The sequence below is a fragment of the Dryas octopetala genome, chromosome 1 (genome assembly GCF_963921425.1).
Source record: "Dryas octopetala chromosome 1, drDryOcto1.1, whole genome shotgun sequence".
NCBI classification, from domain to species: Eukaryota; Viridiplantae; Streptophyta; class Magnoliopsida; order Rosales; family Rosaceae; genus Dryas; species Dryas octopetala.
Window position 1 is genome coordinate 18,381,450 of NC_141366.1, and position 16,504 is coordinate 18,397,953.

Below are 16,504 nucleotides of genomic sequence, written 5' to 3' on the forward strand. Positions count from 1 at the left end.
TGTGAACCATCAAATTAGCCAGACAATCTCGATAACTAGATATATAAATTAGTTATATATGACCGCATGCATATTGGACAGTCCGACAATATTGAAAATCATATTCTAACAAATAGTTGAAATCAAATATCATACAATCAAAAACTGTCTTAATGACCAATAAAATTGTGGTCGTAGTACAAACAAAAAATAGAAATCGAAAAGAAAAGAAAAAAAAAAAACCAACTTTGATTTTGACTCGATTAGTTGGTCTAGCGACCAATAAAATTTTGGTTGATGCGTTACTTCAAAATCCATAATCATATATATGCAAGAGTTGACCTATGAACGTGATGGAGCATGATGATTTTGTGATCTAATGAACTCCACATGTTAGAATTTACAGTAATAGAACATCTTTTTTAGAAACTTGGTTGAACCCATAAATACGGTGTTAGAAAATTACGTATCATGTTTTCTCTTCCTCCTAATAACAAACTAGGGAGTTTGTGAAATCGTCGATTGATTTTTCCATCTTTAATTCATATTATAACAACCTAGCTATGTCTAACTTGTTTGGCAGACACAAATTATCCATGAAGTATATGCAATTAGCCTTGCATCTAGAGTCGTCGGAGGCCTCAATAGAGAATGAAGAACTATAATCACTCAAGAACAAGGTTCTATTCCCCAAATTCTTTACTTCCGAGTCCAACCACCCCTTGCTATGTCTAAATGGCACCTTGAAAACCCTAAATCCAATAATTGGGCAATACCATTGTCTATAACACAAAACCACCAACAAGGCCCCTCCTGATTCCACTATATATTGTTTTGTTATCATAGGATGAAAACGGTCCCCTGTCAGTATAAGTTTGGTTGGCATCTGTGGAGCAACAACCCTCGTACCCACTTGTTTAGGGTCTTCAATATCACAAACCAAAACACGCCCACTATAGGTCACAACATAAAATTGTCCATTGTAATAAGGTACATCATATATTTGTTCATTAGAAACCACATTTGGCATATATGTCCAATATTGATCTTCTCCTAGTTTGCAAAATGCCAAACTGTTACATGCATAAGGAACCATGACTATGCAATCCGATATGGAGCAAGAAGGGCTTGATGATAAGACAAACTTACTCACGACATGACCGACATTAAACTGTCCGGCAGGATATTGATCAATTTCCTCAAAATCTGGCAGTGCAATGTGGGCAAGATTCAAGGGATTCAACAGACTAGCTAGGTTTGAAATCTCTTAAAGATATAGTCATGAGCCATCCTAGAGATCGAAGAATAACAGTGTGCCTTTATCATAGCTTCTGGGAGATTGAGTTTGTGAATCTTACCTTTTGCAAGGTTGTAAAACTTACGGATGGCATCACCTTCCTTCATTGAAAACACAAGGAATGGAACTTGATGTGTTAATCCAAATTCACTAGCAAAGTTTTCTTTGGTTGCGGCTGATCTCCATGACTTACAAACTGCACCAAAAACAATAAAATCCTGCATTGAAACCATCAGTTTGGCGAGACTGATAACAAGATCTCGAGGAAGATTAGCCCAGTCGCCCATCAATTAATATCATGATCAAACTCCGATCTCACTGTCGAAAAACTAAACTTGGTTGGAGCACAACTTATAAGAGAGGAGGCAATACAAGGTTTGGCCGCAATTATATATAGTACTGATGCATGTATAACACATTTACATAAGGAAAAGACCTATGATCGGTTGCGAAATATATATAGTCGCAAGTTTATGAATAAGGAGGAGTGTGTGTCAAGAAAACTACAACTAATAGGTTTGGGATTGGAGTGGTTAACATGTTTAATTCCTTTTATTATAGTCGATTGGAAGCCTTTTATTTAAAAATAATGTATATATTGTTTTCTTAGTAGTTTTGTTTTAAATATAATTGGGTCATACAGATTCCCCATCAAAGATGGACTTCCAAGCGAAAGCTTATATGGTGTAGAGAATTGATGTCGTACGTCTACCATTCAATGGTATAAAAAACTATACCCCACAAAAAATGGTATATTCTTAAAATTCATTTACTGGTCAAACAATAAATGTATCGCATATTATGTTTGTATATAAGAATTGAAAAATGCTATACCTTTTTCTTATAGTATATTTAAAGAATGATGTAAAAATTAAAGTAAATGATTATAAAACCCAAATTTGGGCTCTTTATACCTTTAAGACCCTGTACTTTTTTTTAGTTTTAAAGGAGGTCCAATAATACCTAACCCGGTCCACATTCTAACATTCTTCTCTTCTCCGTCTTGTTTTCTCCGTCTCTATCTCTCACCTCACTCTGTCTCACCTCGTTGTTGAATGGCTGTGCTGATGCCTTGGAAGATTTGCTCGCAGAGCTTCTTCGCGATGGCGAAGATGGTCCTGATGCAGGCCTTGGGAATCGAATCGTTTTCGGCGGAGTAGGCTTCGCCGTCTCCCTCTCTCTCTCTCTCTCATTCTCTGTTTCTCTCTCTCCGTCTCCCTCCTTTTCTGTTTCTCTGCAAGTGACGGGGACACACACTCACCTTCGTCGTCATGATCGTCGTCCTTCTTTACCAAAGGCTGAGCCATGGCGAAGCGAAATGGATCTCTGAGATCTGGAGGAACTGTACGGACTTATTGGGATCAGAAAAAAAATAAATTCATAAATCCGAATCGACGGTCAGGATTGAATCAGGAAAATGTCGTGGCAGGCTTACGTCGACGATCACTTGATGTGCGACATCGACGGCAACCGCCTCACCGCGGCGGCCATTGTCGACCACGACGGCAGTGTGTGGGCCCAGAGCGCCACCTTCCCTAAGGTTCTTCTACAACTTTCTCTCTTGTGATTATTTGATTCAGTTTACTAGATCTGTGCAGTTTGGATCTGTTTGTTTCCTCGGAAAATGAATTGCAAATACACTTGTATAAGCATTTCATACTAATTAAACACTTGTGCTCAGATTTTGTTAGGATTCATTTTTTTCTTAAGTGATTGATCGATACGATTTGTGATTCATATTTTCCAAAGGATCTGTGCTTTGCTTATTGGAATGTTTGTATTTGAGCTTCTGTTAATGGCTTCAAATGTTTGTGTGCTATTGCTTTGGCTATAGGAAATTTGTTTCTCTTGTGAACCAATGCAGTGGTATTGCTGTTTCTTAATCTTTACTCTTTAGACTGTTGCAGCAGTATGTTGTCATAAACTCAATATTATAGAATTTTATTTTTCTCAATATGTATAGTTATTATTATACATTGTGGTGTTTCATGCATCAATATGAACATGGACAATTGCCTGTGGTTCAGCTTTTGTGACCCTAAAGCTGAGAGTAGCTGAGGATTTGGTGATGTGGTCTTCTGCAGTTACCTCATAATCTCCATGAAACAGGGAAAGGTCTATAATCTCCATGATATTAATTAATTAATTAATTAATTAATATATGATAGGAAATTAGGAATTCGGAAACAGACAATATCGGATTTTGCATCAGAAGCACATTCAAAAAAATTGTCTGAAAAATTGAGGGGAAAAAAAAACACAGGAGTAGGAACAGTGAAATACAATTTTTATGGCATAGCGTAATGGGTTGGTTTTGATTTGCATTTTTAGATTGTGAGTTTTCGGATTGTTGTTCTTATTTGTTTCTTTGGAAAATTGCTCAATTGGGTTTTATTCTTTTGGTTGATGTTTGTGTTTGCAGAAGGGTGAGAATGGTTGAAGCTCTATCTCTTTTCAGAAAAAATGATTAACAAGGATATTGTTTTTTGGAATACTATGATTACTGGTTATGCTCAAGTAAGACAGATGGATAAAGTAGTTGAAATCTTTGAGTAAATGTTTATTTGGTTGTGGAGAGAATTTTTTTAGTTGTTACTGGTTGTTAGTGACAACTTATTATTGTAATTTTTATGTTTGATTTATTTTGATTTTTATTAGTATTTAACATGTTACTGCTACATTTACAACTATTTTTATTGATTTGTAATTGTTACTATTCTATAGTAACAATAATATTAATGTTATAAATTGTTATAATTCGACAGTAACAATTATATTTATCAGTAACAATATGTAAATGAGGCTATGATTGTTACTGCCAAATAGTAATTGATTTGGGTTTATTTCTGTTTTAGTTTGTTGTAATTGTGTCATAGGTTTATAATTCATTTGGTTGTTTATGCTTTCACAAGGATTGTATTATGTTTAAATTATATTATTTAATTTATTATTATTGTTACTATCAAACAATAACAATAGGTGATTGTTACTGTCGGGCAGTAGCAATAGGAGATTGTTACTGTCGGGCAGTAGCAATAGGTGATTGTTACTGTCGGGCAGTAGCAATAGGTGATTGTTACTGCCGGACAGTAGCAATATGTGATTGTTACTGCCGGGCAGTAGCAATATGTGATTGTTACTGCCGAACAGTAACAATAAGTGATTGTTACTGCCGGACAGTAGCAATATGTGATTGTTACTGCCGGACAGTAGCAATAGGTGATTGTTACTTTTCGATAGTAACAGTTATATTTACTAATAAAATGCAAAAGATTATGGATGTCTCATCTTGATTTTTTGTGTTTTATGTTGGTTATTATTTAACATGTTTATGAAATAAAAAATATCTAAATTATGATTTTTTTTTGAGTAATTTATGTACTAAATGGCACTGAAATAAAGAAAAAAAATTGTATTTAAAAAACACTGTAGCGCGCTACAGTAACGGTTTTTTTAAAAAGTGGGCCGCTACAGTAGTTTACTGTAGCGGTTGGGCCGGATGAATAGTAAATTTTAAAAAATGGACTTAAAAAAAAAAAACCCTAAAAAATAAACAATTTCAATTATAAAACTACACTATTTAATAAAAATTAAAAACAAAAATGCAACTAGCATTCCTCATAGAGAATTTTTTTCTTCCAAGCAAGTGTCACCTACATAAATTTGACATGTACCAAAAGAAAAGAAAGATTGAGATTGATGCAATTGCAATTGCAATCTATAAATGAATTGTACATGATATATGTTGTTTGTGTGAGTCTCCTTGTTCCAAAGTTGTAAAACTTCAAGAAGGACACAAAACGGTGACACGTGACACACCCCTCCAACCACCATTCTCTTCGATCCCTTCTCCAATGAACGACAGGCAAGGCTTTAAGGCTTTACCTCCCCCGCCAAACACACCCTCGCTACTTCTTCGGACCCGCTTTTTACGTTAATTTCCCCATTTTGCCCCTCCCTATATATTCACACTCCCCAAAATAGACCCCAACTTTCTTCCCAAATCAATTTCCCAATTTGCTCCCCTGCCCTCTGATTTTCCTCTAATCCCTCCTCCCAACCCCAACCAACCTCGGACTGGATTCAATTCTAGGCTAGATTAGGGTTCCATTTCAGAGGCCTCTCCTTCTCAGGTACTCCCCAGTTTCACAATCTCCCGGTTTGCTTTTCAATTTGTTCTGAATTTCGCAATCGCAGCCTCTTTGACCCCAAAATTAGGGTTTTTTTTTATTGGTTTTTGATTCGTTTTTCTTCTGCGTTTTGACGTTTGATTCCTCAAACTCGGTTAATTGTGGAGGTACAAATTTAGGGTCTTTGAAATTGGGATTTTCCATCAACAGCACGTCTCCTTCTCTCTGAATATAAGGTACAGCTCCTAGATTTGAAAATGAAATCGTACAAGTGGGTGTTTTTGTTTTTTTTTGCATATTTTAAGCTATATCTTTGTCGTAGGTGAGTGATGGCGTCTGAGAGTTCCACGAAAATCTGTCCTTTTATAAATTTCAGCTGTATTATTTAATCTGCTGTATATTTTGTTTGATTTTTTAATTTTTTGTTGTTAATTTTTTATAAGATTATATGTCTTTGTGTACATAATTCAGGACAAGGTCAACGTATAGTTGGTTGGGGGAGGTGTGGGTTAGAGCCTGCATTGGTGGCTATATAAGCTGGAGTCATCGCGATGCTGGGTTTGAATCGTGATGGCTTCAACATAGCGAGCTGTTTATTTCACTTGGCTGAATGGCATCCACTTGAATAGCAGAGCTGAATTGGGCTTGAAGCCCTCTCCTCTCTCTCTCTCTCTGTAAAATCAGGTTTGCATTCACTGCCACAGCCTCAGTCATAAAATTGTATTCGATAATGCAGATTTCCATATTTCTGAAATAATATCTAATCTGAGTATCTAACATGACTTTTTTTTTTTTTGGGTTTTGTGTGAATTTTGCGGAAGATTAATATGTTGAAAGTATGCATGCGTTTGAAGGCTCCATGCCTTTTTTGCATATCTGCACTGTGTCTGCCCCAGAGGATCCTATTTAGATTGTATATATTTCAGTCGTGAAATTTATGATTTGTAAAATTATCGGTTATGTTCTTTTGCAGGTATTGGAAACAGTTGGCTTCTTGTTGGGACTTTTAGTAACTACTTCAAATATCTAGTTTCTAATGTTCCATAAGAGTTTCTCTATTGTGAGAATGATGGGTTGCTGCAGTTGCTTTGGTTTTAGAAGAAAGCCCAAACGGCAAGTGAAGCCATTGTATGGCTTAAATAATCACCTTTCCCAGGAACTGTTATTGGATGAAGATATAGAAGATGATGAGGATGATGGTTCATATAACGGTGATTGTTCAAGCACTGGCAATGCTGATGAAAGTGAGCCGCAAAGCTGTGCCAAACGTCCTGAAGAGATTCTACGCATCAGAGAACAGACGGGAATGGTTTGTAGGAAGTTCCCTGTGAAGGAAACCCACAAAGTTGTTCGAACAGAGGTACATCATTTTGTCTTGTTTGTTTTGTAGCGTTTAATTGTGTAATGAGAAGTTGAAAGATTTTGGTATAGTACTTAGTGGTCTTTCTATTGAATATGACTTGGTCAGCGTTTATGGTGGAAACCAAAAGTATATGTTTGTCTAGTAAGCCATTCAAAACTTGTAACTTGGATAGCATATACAACACTTGTATCGCATATAATCCGGTTTGCCTAGAGTTGCAAGATCTGACTTCTTTATTTATTACTATGTGAATTTTTTTGTCAACAATGATTTGTGGGATTTGGTATGTTTGTGAATTTTATACTGTCATTAAAGGTCAATATTAGTGCTAGTTTGTTAATGGCATCGCTTTGGACACCAACTGAAGTTGCCAATTATTTATTTACTTTTTCTTGGGGGGGGGGGGGGGGTGATGGATACCAATTATACATTTTTGGATAGGATTAGTTGTTCACTTTGAAGTTTATTTTTCTTAAAAAAGCCTTTGAAATTCATTTCTCATACCAATTATACATTTTTCCATGCGCATTCAGGATGATGACGGGAATAAGATGGTCAATGAGTATGTTCGTGAGTGTAGGATTGGTTCTGGCAGTTATGGGAAAGTGGTAAGTTTATTGCCAATTCTGTTTTTGTTATGTTTTTTGTTTTAAATATTTTCTGCTGCCTACTGTAAATGTTTCTTTTGCCTTTTTGTGTTGCATGTGTATCAGGTTCTGTATCGAAGCCTTGTAGATGGAAAGCATTATGCAATTAAGGTAGTGATTCTTTTTCTTGAATTATTGGATTTGATGTTTGGATGAAAGAAATAACTTTAATGATAAGGAGTGATCATATTCCTGCTCCTAGGAAGGTGCAATGCAGTAGCTTTTTGTACTTGGGACAAGTTATCTTGCTCCTTTTATTTTATTTTTTTCTTTTAACCTTTTAAGTAACTGAAAAGCACTTTTTGTTGATGATAACCTTATATCCCTCATTTATTTAGTTAAATGATGATATCATATTTGGTATTTTCTTGGTATATTTTATGTTAAAGGTTTCATTGTTACTACATGGGTTGAAATTTTGCAGGCCTTTCATAAATCTCATTTGTTAAAGCTCCGAGTTGCACCTTCAGAGACAGCTATGACGGATGTTCTTCGTGAGGTATGGGTTTTCTGTCTTTTTGTGTAATTGTGTGTGTATTCTTTCTGTTTCTTAGTTGGTGGACCTTGTAGATTATAGATGTATTATCTGTTTAGTGGCTCTTGCTTCTTGAATGGACTCATTGCACATTTCTTGGGTCTGCATTGATTTTGTTTTTAGCCATTCTTCATATTGCACTTCACTAGAGCTCAATGCTCGTTATACTTTTTTTCTTTCTTTTTTCGTTTCATATCAATGAACATGATTTCACTTGGTTGAATGTTAATTATATTTTATTCTTTCACCATGCAGGTTCTTATTATGAAGTTGTTGGACCATCCTAACATAGTTAATCTCATTGAGGTGATAGATGACCCAGACACAGATCATTTCTACATGGGTATTTATTGCCTATTTTCTCTCCTTTTTCTTTTCAATGCCAATCAAACTTTAAATTTATTTTCTTGATCATGCAATTATGATGCTGCTTCGTACTTATCCCAGGAAAAGGGGCTTTTAGATTTTGGTCCCTGGTCTAAAGATTAACTAGGAAAGGTCCGGATGCGTCCGCTCTTTTTTTTTATTATTATTATTATTTTTTTTTTTATCTAAGGATCTATCTTGCACAATTTTGAAGGGAAAGTTAAACCAGAGCCCAATTCAACACCCATAAAAGTACAAAGAATTAGCAAAAATGTCATTCGCTTACCAAAATTGGACACTACTGCTATGTTATAATCTCTCTCCTCAATATTTTCTCAAAGTTTGAAATGTCATCACTTTCATTTTACATATCTATTTTTTATAAAATTTGTTTTTTTGGAAAGCATATGTCTAGATCTAATGAATATCAAATTATGTGAAGAAAAAGTGAATTAATGTATGCTAGAGTGGTTAATAAATCAATTAAACTATGTATTTGTTTCACAGATATATTATCTCAAGGCTGTTACTTCACTTTTTGATGCCATGATAATGTATCTGTGAGATAGATACATCATCTTGATGTGACATATTTCAGTATTTCAGTATTTCTCATTATGATGATATATATGACTCAAACATATATTATCATGATGAAACGTGGTTCACATTTTTACATCACGATAAAGTATGATTGATCTTGACAATTGGTTTTTAAGAATATAACTTTTATGGAGAACAGACATGTAAAATGAAAGTTATGGTACTTTAACAATTGAGGGAAAAAAGGAGAAAGGAATAATATGATAGTTGTGTGCGTTAGTATTGGTGAGATGATGACATTTTAGTTACTAATTTTTAAATAGTTAGACTATTACAATGGCATTACCAGTCTTCTTTCAGAAAGATATAATCAACTCATAAAAGTAGACACAAATTTTTTAACAAGGGATTAAGTTTAACAGACTCTATTAAACAAAGGGTCTAACTGACAGAAAACAAAGGTCCTTGTATTTTTATTCAAAAAAAAAAAAAAAAAAGTTTGACCAGGTGCTTTAGACTAATTCACTAAAAAAATTGGTGTTGCTGTGTTAGTGTTGGATCTTTTCAAGTACAATTTACTTAGGCACATTCTTGACTCAACCTTTTTTTTTTTTTTTTCAGTTCTTGAATATGTTGAAGGCAAATGGGTGTGTGAGGGTTCTGGTCCACCAGGCGGCATAGGAGAAAATACTGCAAGAAAGTACTTGCGGGATATAGTTTCAGGGCTAATTTACCTCCATGCTCATGTATGATCTTTAAAGTTGGTTTTAAATATATGCTTGGAGGAACTCTCTCTCTCTCACACATCCTCATAAGACCATAATAATGATATATTGCTTCTTTATAGTTTTATTTTTTTTATGGGGAAATATGTTGTAAAGGAAAGCAGTTTTCTCTTTGTTATCTGGCTGGCCATAAATATTTTTATTGGTGGACATTTGTACTTGCTACACATGGATTTCATCTAAAATGTGTGTATGATTGGTGAGCTGTAATGTGCTTTCTATTTAGAATCTGTCTGTATGTTTATTTTTTATTTTTAAAGAAGCATAGTATGTTGTTTATATCCCCAATGCAAGCAAACTGGCACACACATTGGCACTATAAAGAATTGAATTGAATTGATGGTTTTTTGTATATCTGATTTGAGCGGATCCCTTTTGGGTAGTTTTTGTGCTTTGCCCTATTTGATCATGAAAGCTGTCTATTTGTTTATCTATTTATTTATATATATTTGTTTAGATGCATGGATGACTAAGATTGATGTTTTGAAATGCTGTTGATACTTATGCATTCTGTATGAATGCATGACAAGAAGTAGGTGCCGGAGACAGGCATCACCCATAGAGCATTATAGCTGTTTCTGTATATGTTCAATTTCTAGATTCCTGTAATGTACAGTGATTAGTTTGTCATTTTTATGTGAATTTTCTTGTGTCTCCTTTGAAAACAGAATATAGTGCACGGCGATATCAAACCTGATAATCTGTTGGTTACTCGTAATGGTACAGTGAAGATTGGGGATTTTAGTGTCAGCCAGGTTTTTGAGGTAACGGAGCTGCTGAAATTTGTACCAATTTGATATACAATTTTTCTTTTATCTCTTTAGTTATATCTGGCCTTTGTTTAAATCATGTTATTCGGTGTATTAATATTTTATAAGGCATTGTATTGGTTTCATCTGCAGGATGATAATGACGAATTGCGCCGATCTCCAGGGACTCCTGTTTTCACTGCACCTGAATGTTGTTTAGGTTAGTTTTCCTCCCAAGATAGAAAAATATGTGCTAGTAGGTCTTCCAGTCCTTCTCACATAAGAATACGGGTGGAAGTTCCTGGTTTCAATCCATCCGCTGTATGTGTCTGAGTAATTACCTAGCAAATTTTTGTAAAAAATAGATTCTACTAGGACATCAAGTATCAAATTGGCCAGATTTGATGTAGCTCGATCAGTGCCTAGATTCAAATCTGAACTTGAATCCAAGTCCAATTATTTAGAGTAAAATCATAACTCGAATGCGAGTCTGAATTTGACAGATCTTTATGAATGGAATATTGGGTTCTTATCTATAAAATTATAAAATTTAAATTCAATATGAATCTAAATTTTAAATCTATATCTAAATTTTGTTCCCTACACATCCTAGTCGCTAAGGATCCAACTTCACCAATTTAGGCCCGGGTCCAAACCACACTAGTTGGTTGTTCTGGTAATTTAATTCCATAAGCAAATATATATAATTCTATTTGTTTCTTCTTCTTCTTCTTGTCCTTTTCTTTTATCTTTGAAAATTATTCATATAAATTATATTTGAATGAACACCATTCAGCTATGACTTCTATTCAGTTTACCCAACTCCATGTTGATCTGAGTTTAATCAGCTTTGGAGAATTGATCTCAAATTTGAACAGTCAGATTTTGAGAATCATGACCTTGATTGAGCTGGATTTTAATCAAGTTCAGATCATTGCCCCAACCCATTGACAGCCCTATGGTTTAGACAGATGAAATACGTACGTGTGTTTTACTTGCTATTCTGTGCATTTATTTTCTTCTGATCAACAGGGCTAACCTATCATGGTAGAGCTGCTGACACTTGGGCAGTGGGGGTTACTTTGTACTGTATGGTATTGGGAAAATACCCATTCCTTGGAGACACACTGCAGGATACATATGACAAGGTATGAAAATCACCAGTATTACTGTTGGACACCACTACTAATGTCATATACTTAAAGCCAGTGCTTTATTGCCTATAATATATCTTATTGGAATTTTTTCCCTTGCAGATTGTTAATAATCCTTTAGTACTTCCAGATGATTTGACTCCACAGTTGAAGAACTTGCTAGAAGGGCTTCTTTGCAAAGGTTGGTGACATGTCATATTGTTTACATTTGATTTACGGCTGGAGCTGATTAGTTTTTTGAAATTTCTTGTTGCTTCCTGAAAGTTTGCTCATGATTATAACATTACCTTATGCAGACCCAATCATGAGGATGACATTGGACACTGTTGCAGAGCATACATGGGTTGTTGGAGATGATGGGCCAATACCAAAGTATTTATGTTGGTGCAAACGTAAGCGTACGAGTTTGCCAGAAGAGCCTAATGGAATGAAAGATGACAGTAGCATAAACCATACTGACTAAGATTGTTTAGGTTGGATTTGTTTGTGTACAGGAGAAAAGTTAGGTTTTGTTCTTTTTCTTTTCCTTCTCTCTCTTTGCCTTGGCCAGAAGAGGAGGCAAGCTGGTTCTGGCTTCCCAATTTTGGTTTCCAAGTTGCAAAAAAATTGTTTGGTATTTGTTGGCTTTTGGTATTGTCATATGATTAGATGAGAAAAGGTGCTATAACTTATGTTATACCCGGCCCTTGTATGCATTTACCTTATGGTTTTTGACTATTTGAATGAAGAACAAAAACTCGCTCTTTTTGGCTTTTGCCCCGAGTTGCTCCACTTTTTCATTGGCTGGTGTGATATGTGATTTGTTGGTTGCCCTTCAACCTTTTGTATTCTGAAGCTCATACTGTGTAGTTTATGAAGTTGTTTCCTGTCTATTCTCACCAAAACTTGATAATGAATCATTCCCATAAGCCATGACTGCTTAAGGCCAGTTTGCAATATGAGGCAATCTCATAAACCAAGCGAAAGTGTAGTGAATTTTGTAGGTTATAACCTTTATGCTATGGTTTACTCTCAAGGATTATGCAGAAACAGAGGTACAAGCAACAAAGAACCATATCATATGCTTAAATGGTTTTGGCTCATATTCTCTACCAGCTGTCATCTTTTTCAACAAATTAAGCACAACAGTATTGTCACCAGCTGCTAGGAATTTGCTTGGTTGGTTTATGCTTTAATTTACTTTTTGACTAGCAGGTTACTAAAGGCTTAACCGACATATCAGAAGATGACAAATAGTAGCCCAGTGATATGAGTAAACTTTCATGATATGTGTATATATTTATTATATTTATGCCTCTCACATCATGTAGGTAGCCGTGGTGATAAGAGAGTTTTCTTTGATAACAAACACCAACACGGCAACACATCAACTTGATTACCAGGTGATAAAGATTGACGACTGGCCATTCAATGGTCAAAATAGTCAAATAGTAGCTGAGTATTGGTGAGAGATGACAACGAGATTTGGGGTGTGCACCTGTCTTAAAAAACCTAAAAAAAAAAAAATATCCTGGATATATACACTTTATATATCTATTGTGGTCATCATGTGAGTATGTCATGTCACCTTACTAGAGACAACTCCTATTCAGGCCAGATAACGCTTAATGGATCAAACCAATGATAACTCGAATGAAGTCCAAAGTGGCCTAACCTAATTATGTCAACCGTTTTAGATCGGCACACATGAGGCAGGTCCGCAACAACAAATTACATACCGTCGTAATAGAGTTTGTTTATGGTACAAATACCGTATTGTATTCAAATAGATTTAATAACAACAAATCTATACTTAAGATGAAAAAGTAAACCCGTTCAAATTATAAGATAAAAATGTGTATATGTGTTATACATATCTGTATTATAGAATATATTCTACTGTAAAAAAACTAGATTGTTATCTAATGGTGTGTTTGGATGGAAAAAAAAAACTTGGAATTTAAACAAAATTCAGCATTTAAGAAATTACATGCTCAATTTTCCTTGTTTGGGTCCATAAATATAGAATTTTGTAAATTCTATGTGGAAAAAAACTTGGGATTTAAAAGCTGTAAATTCCAAGTTTAAATTCCACCTAAATTGGTGTCATTTTCAAAATTCCAATTTTTATAAAAATAAAAAAAATCATGTCTACCCATTACCTTGCCAATTAATTACAATACCACCACCACTACCACCACCACCATCGTCACCACCACCACCGCCACCTCCGCCGCCACCATCACCACCACAACCACCGACACCACCTTCGCCGCCACCACCACCTCTGCCACTACTACGGCCGCCACCGCCGCCACCGTCACCACCACCACCACCGACACCGCCACCACCACTACATCTGCCGGCTGCCACCACCTCCGCCGCTACCACCACATCCGCCACTATTGCCACCACCGTCGCCGCCACCGTCACCACCACTGACACCGCCACCGCCACCACCACTACCACTACCACCACCGATACTGACACCGCCGCCGCCGCCTCCATCACCAATGCCATCACCACCACCATCGTTGTTGCCGTCGCCACCACCATCACCATCACCGCCAATGTCGCCGTTGCCACCACCTCCAATACCCCAATTTTTGCCACCACCATTTCTCCCACCGCCCGTGGGCCATCACCCCTACTACCATCGTCAACTTACCACAAACATCATTTTTATTGTTACTACTATCACCATCACTCTTTTATAAAACTATTATAAATTTCGTATTTAAATTCCATTATGATTACATTTATTCAAACAAGAGAATTTACAAATTCTAGAATTTTAAATCACGTCATTTTTAATTCCGTCATTTGTGAATTCCTTAGTAGTTTCAAATTACTTCATCCAAACGCACCATAATAGAATTTTTGTTTTTTTTTTTCTTAAGAAAAACAAAAATTCATAGGTGTGTATTTATCCATTTTTCGCTAGTAAAAACAAGTACAATCGAGCATCACCATCACCAACACAATCAACATCAAATTCAAATGAGTCAAATCTTCACCCTTTCAAGGAACTCAAAACAACTCAAATTGTAAAACATATAATGCACAATATGAAATACAATAATGCTAGTTGTCCCACATTTTTTTTCCCACATTTGTATCCCACTTGATGTATCATTACTTTACTGGAAGAGTATTTCATTTTTCTTTTTTAAGTTTTATTTTTTTATTTTTAGTATCCAATGTATGAATGCCATGTAAGATGGTATTAAATTGTGGTATAAAAATGTGGTAAGTGTAGCATTACTGTATGAAATAACTAACTAACTAGCTACTTTACCAAAAAAGAAAAATAAAAAACTAGACTAAAGATTACAAGCTAAGATCTTTTTTTTTTTTTCGACTGAAGATTACAAGCTAAGATCAATGCCCAAACTTTCACATGAACATCGATTTTTTTTTTATTTGTTAAACCGGAGGGAATGGAACATTTGACCGATTATAATTCTAACTCATTTCCTCATTTGCCCTCATCATTTGGACTAATCTTAAGGGCTTAAATTGATTTTTTTTAATTACTTCATAAAATGTATAAATTATATAAATCGCTATAATGTTAATTGGTTAACAAGTTAATACGAAGTAAACTATCTATTTAAGCTTACCACATGATATAATCTCATAATCCAATCGTTCATTTTTTAGACTCAATTTTTAAAATCATCATTACAAAAAATCAACCAAATGAAAAACCATTTAGGTCCCGTTTTGGATTGCGGTGGAGGACCCCAAAGCTGCTGTGAATGACAATTCTTAATCATATACAACAGTTTTGGTATTTGGTAAAAAAAAAAAAAACTGTTTTTCCCCACAATTCTCAACTCCCTACAGCAAAAACAGAAAGCAGGTTTCTAAGTGCTTTTGAAAGCTGCAGTGACTCACAGCAACAATGAATATTTTATTTTACCCATAATACCCTCATTGATTTCTATAATTTTTATTTGTTTATTTTAAATTAAAAAATATGTCCATTGTTAGTTATATTTTATATTGTGATAATTAATAATGATATTTTATTTAAATGATTAAATTTATAATATACCTAAAAAAATAATAGGCATACTTATTTAATAATGTTGTTCTTAGAAAAATTGATGCTAATAAAAATTTGTAGTCAAAAATTTCAAAAACAAGTAAAAAAAAAACATTTTATTTTTACCAAACAAATAAGTGAAATGCACTTTCAGTATCATGTCCATTTTAATAATTATACACAGTCACATCATTTTTATATTAACATTTACCAAACACTTTGATATTTTTTTTGCACTTACAGCATTTTTGAAAACATAGTTTACCAAACACTCAACTGCTTTACTTTACAGCTGACTTCTGTTTTTTCTCACAGCAATATCAAACTGGATTTTTTGATCAAATAAATAAATGATTACAATATTTGAAATGATTGTAATTATAATCAAATAGCTAAATAACTTTTGACTTAGTTGATTTTTTACAAAGATGATTTTTGAAGTGAAAACTAACAAATAAATGTTTTAGATTATGATATTATATCGTGTGGTGAGCCCAAATGAGTAATTAGCTTATTATTAACTAGCTAACAATTTAGCATTAGCAGTTGTTAAGTAGCACGGTTGGAAGGGCCGTAGATTTACCCACTTATACAAAACTATATATATATTATTTAGGAAGAAATTCAATTTAAACACATAACTATATATGCTATTTCAACGGGGTCCATGAACTTTCAAATATTTCAAATATACACCTGATTTATTATGTAAATTGAAAAATGAAATTCCGTCTATCAATTTATTGAGAGATCAGTTAAATATCAGCTTGACTTTTGCTAACGTGGATTAATTGGCGACGTGGCACCAACTCAGCATACATTTCTCGTCGAATGAGCAACACATGTCCACTTGACACGGGTCCACACGCCCATCACCTCCTTCTCGCTCGTCGAATGCTCTCCTGACCATTTAGTTTCCAAAAAAC

The 16,504-nt window shown here is 34.7% G+C and overlaps 1 protein-coding gene across 4 annotated transcripts; it reads left to right on the forward strand.

Annotated features, from left to right (window-relative positions):
- Window positions 1-5,240: 5,240 nt before the first annotated feature.
- GRIK2 (geminivirus rep interacting kinase 2) lies at window positions 5,241-12,306 on the forward strand. 4 transcript variants are annotated; one of them, XM_086227361.1, is made up of 14 exons: window positions 5,241-5,409; window positions 5,574-5,642; window positions 5,878-6,090; window positions 6,380-6,766; window positions 7,303-7,377; window positions 7,483-7,527; window positions 7,841-7,915; window positions 8,207-8,294; window positions 9,482-9,606; window positions 10,314-10,409; window positions 10,548-10,614; window positions 11,427-11,542; window positions 11,651-11,729; window positions 11,845-12,306. In XM_086227361.1, exons 4-14 carry the CDS (start codon window positions 6,443-6,445, stop codon window positions 12,009-12,011), a joined length of 1,257 nt encoding a protein of 418 aa, XP_086083487.1. In that variant the 5' UTR covers window positions 5,241-5,409; window positions 5,574-5,642; window positions 5,878-6,090; window positions 6,380-6,442; the 3' UTR covers window positions 12,012-12,306. The 4 variants fall into 4 exon arrangements, with proteins under 4 accessions (XP_086083487.1, XP_086083495.1, XP_086083479.1 ...); XM_086227369.1 differs by having other exon boundaries at window positions 5,586-5,642; XM_086227353.1 differs by lacking the exon at window positions 5,241-5,409 and having other exon boundaries at window positions 5,435-5,642.
- Window positions 12,307-16,504: the final 4,198 nt, after the last annotated feature.

Excerpts from the sequence above, each read along its gene's own strand:
- GRIK2 (XM_086227361.1), top strand. The coding sequence starts at position 6,443 with ATGTTCCATAAGAGTTTCTCTATTGTGAGAATGATGGGTTGCTGCAGT. Across the intron at positions 9,607-10,313 it reads TAATTTACCTCCATGCTCAT|AATATAGTGCACGGCGATAT; the intron begins GTATGATCTTTA and ends CTTTGAAAACAG. Across the intron at positions 10,615-11,426 it reads TGCACCTGAATGTTGTTTAG|GGCTAACCTATCATGGTAGA; the intron begins GTTAGTTTTCCT and ends TCTGATCAACAG.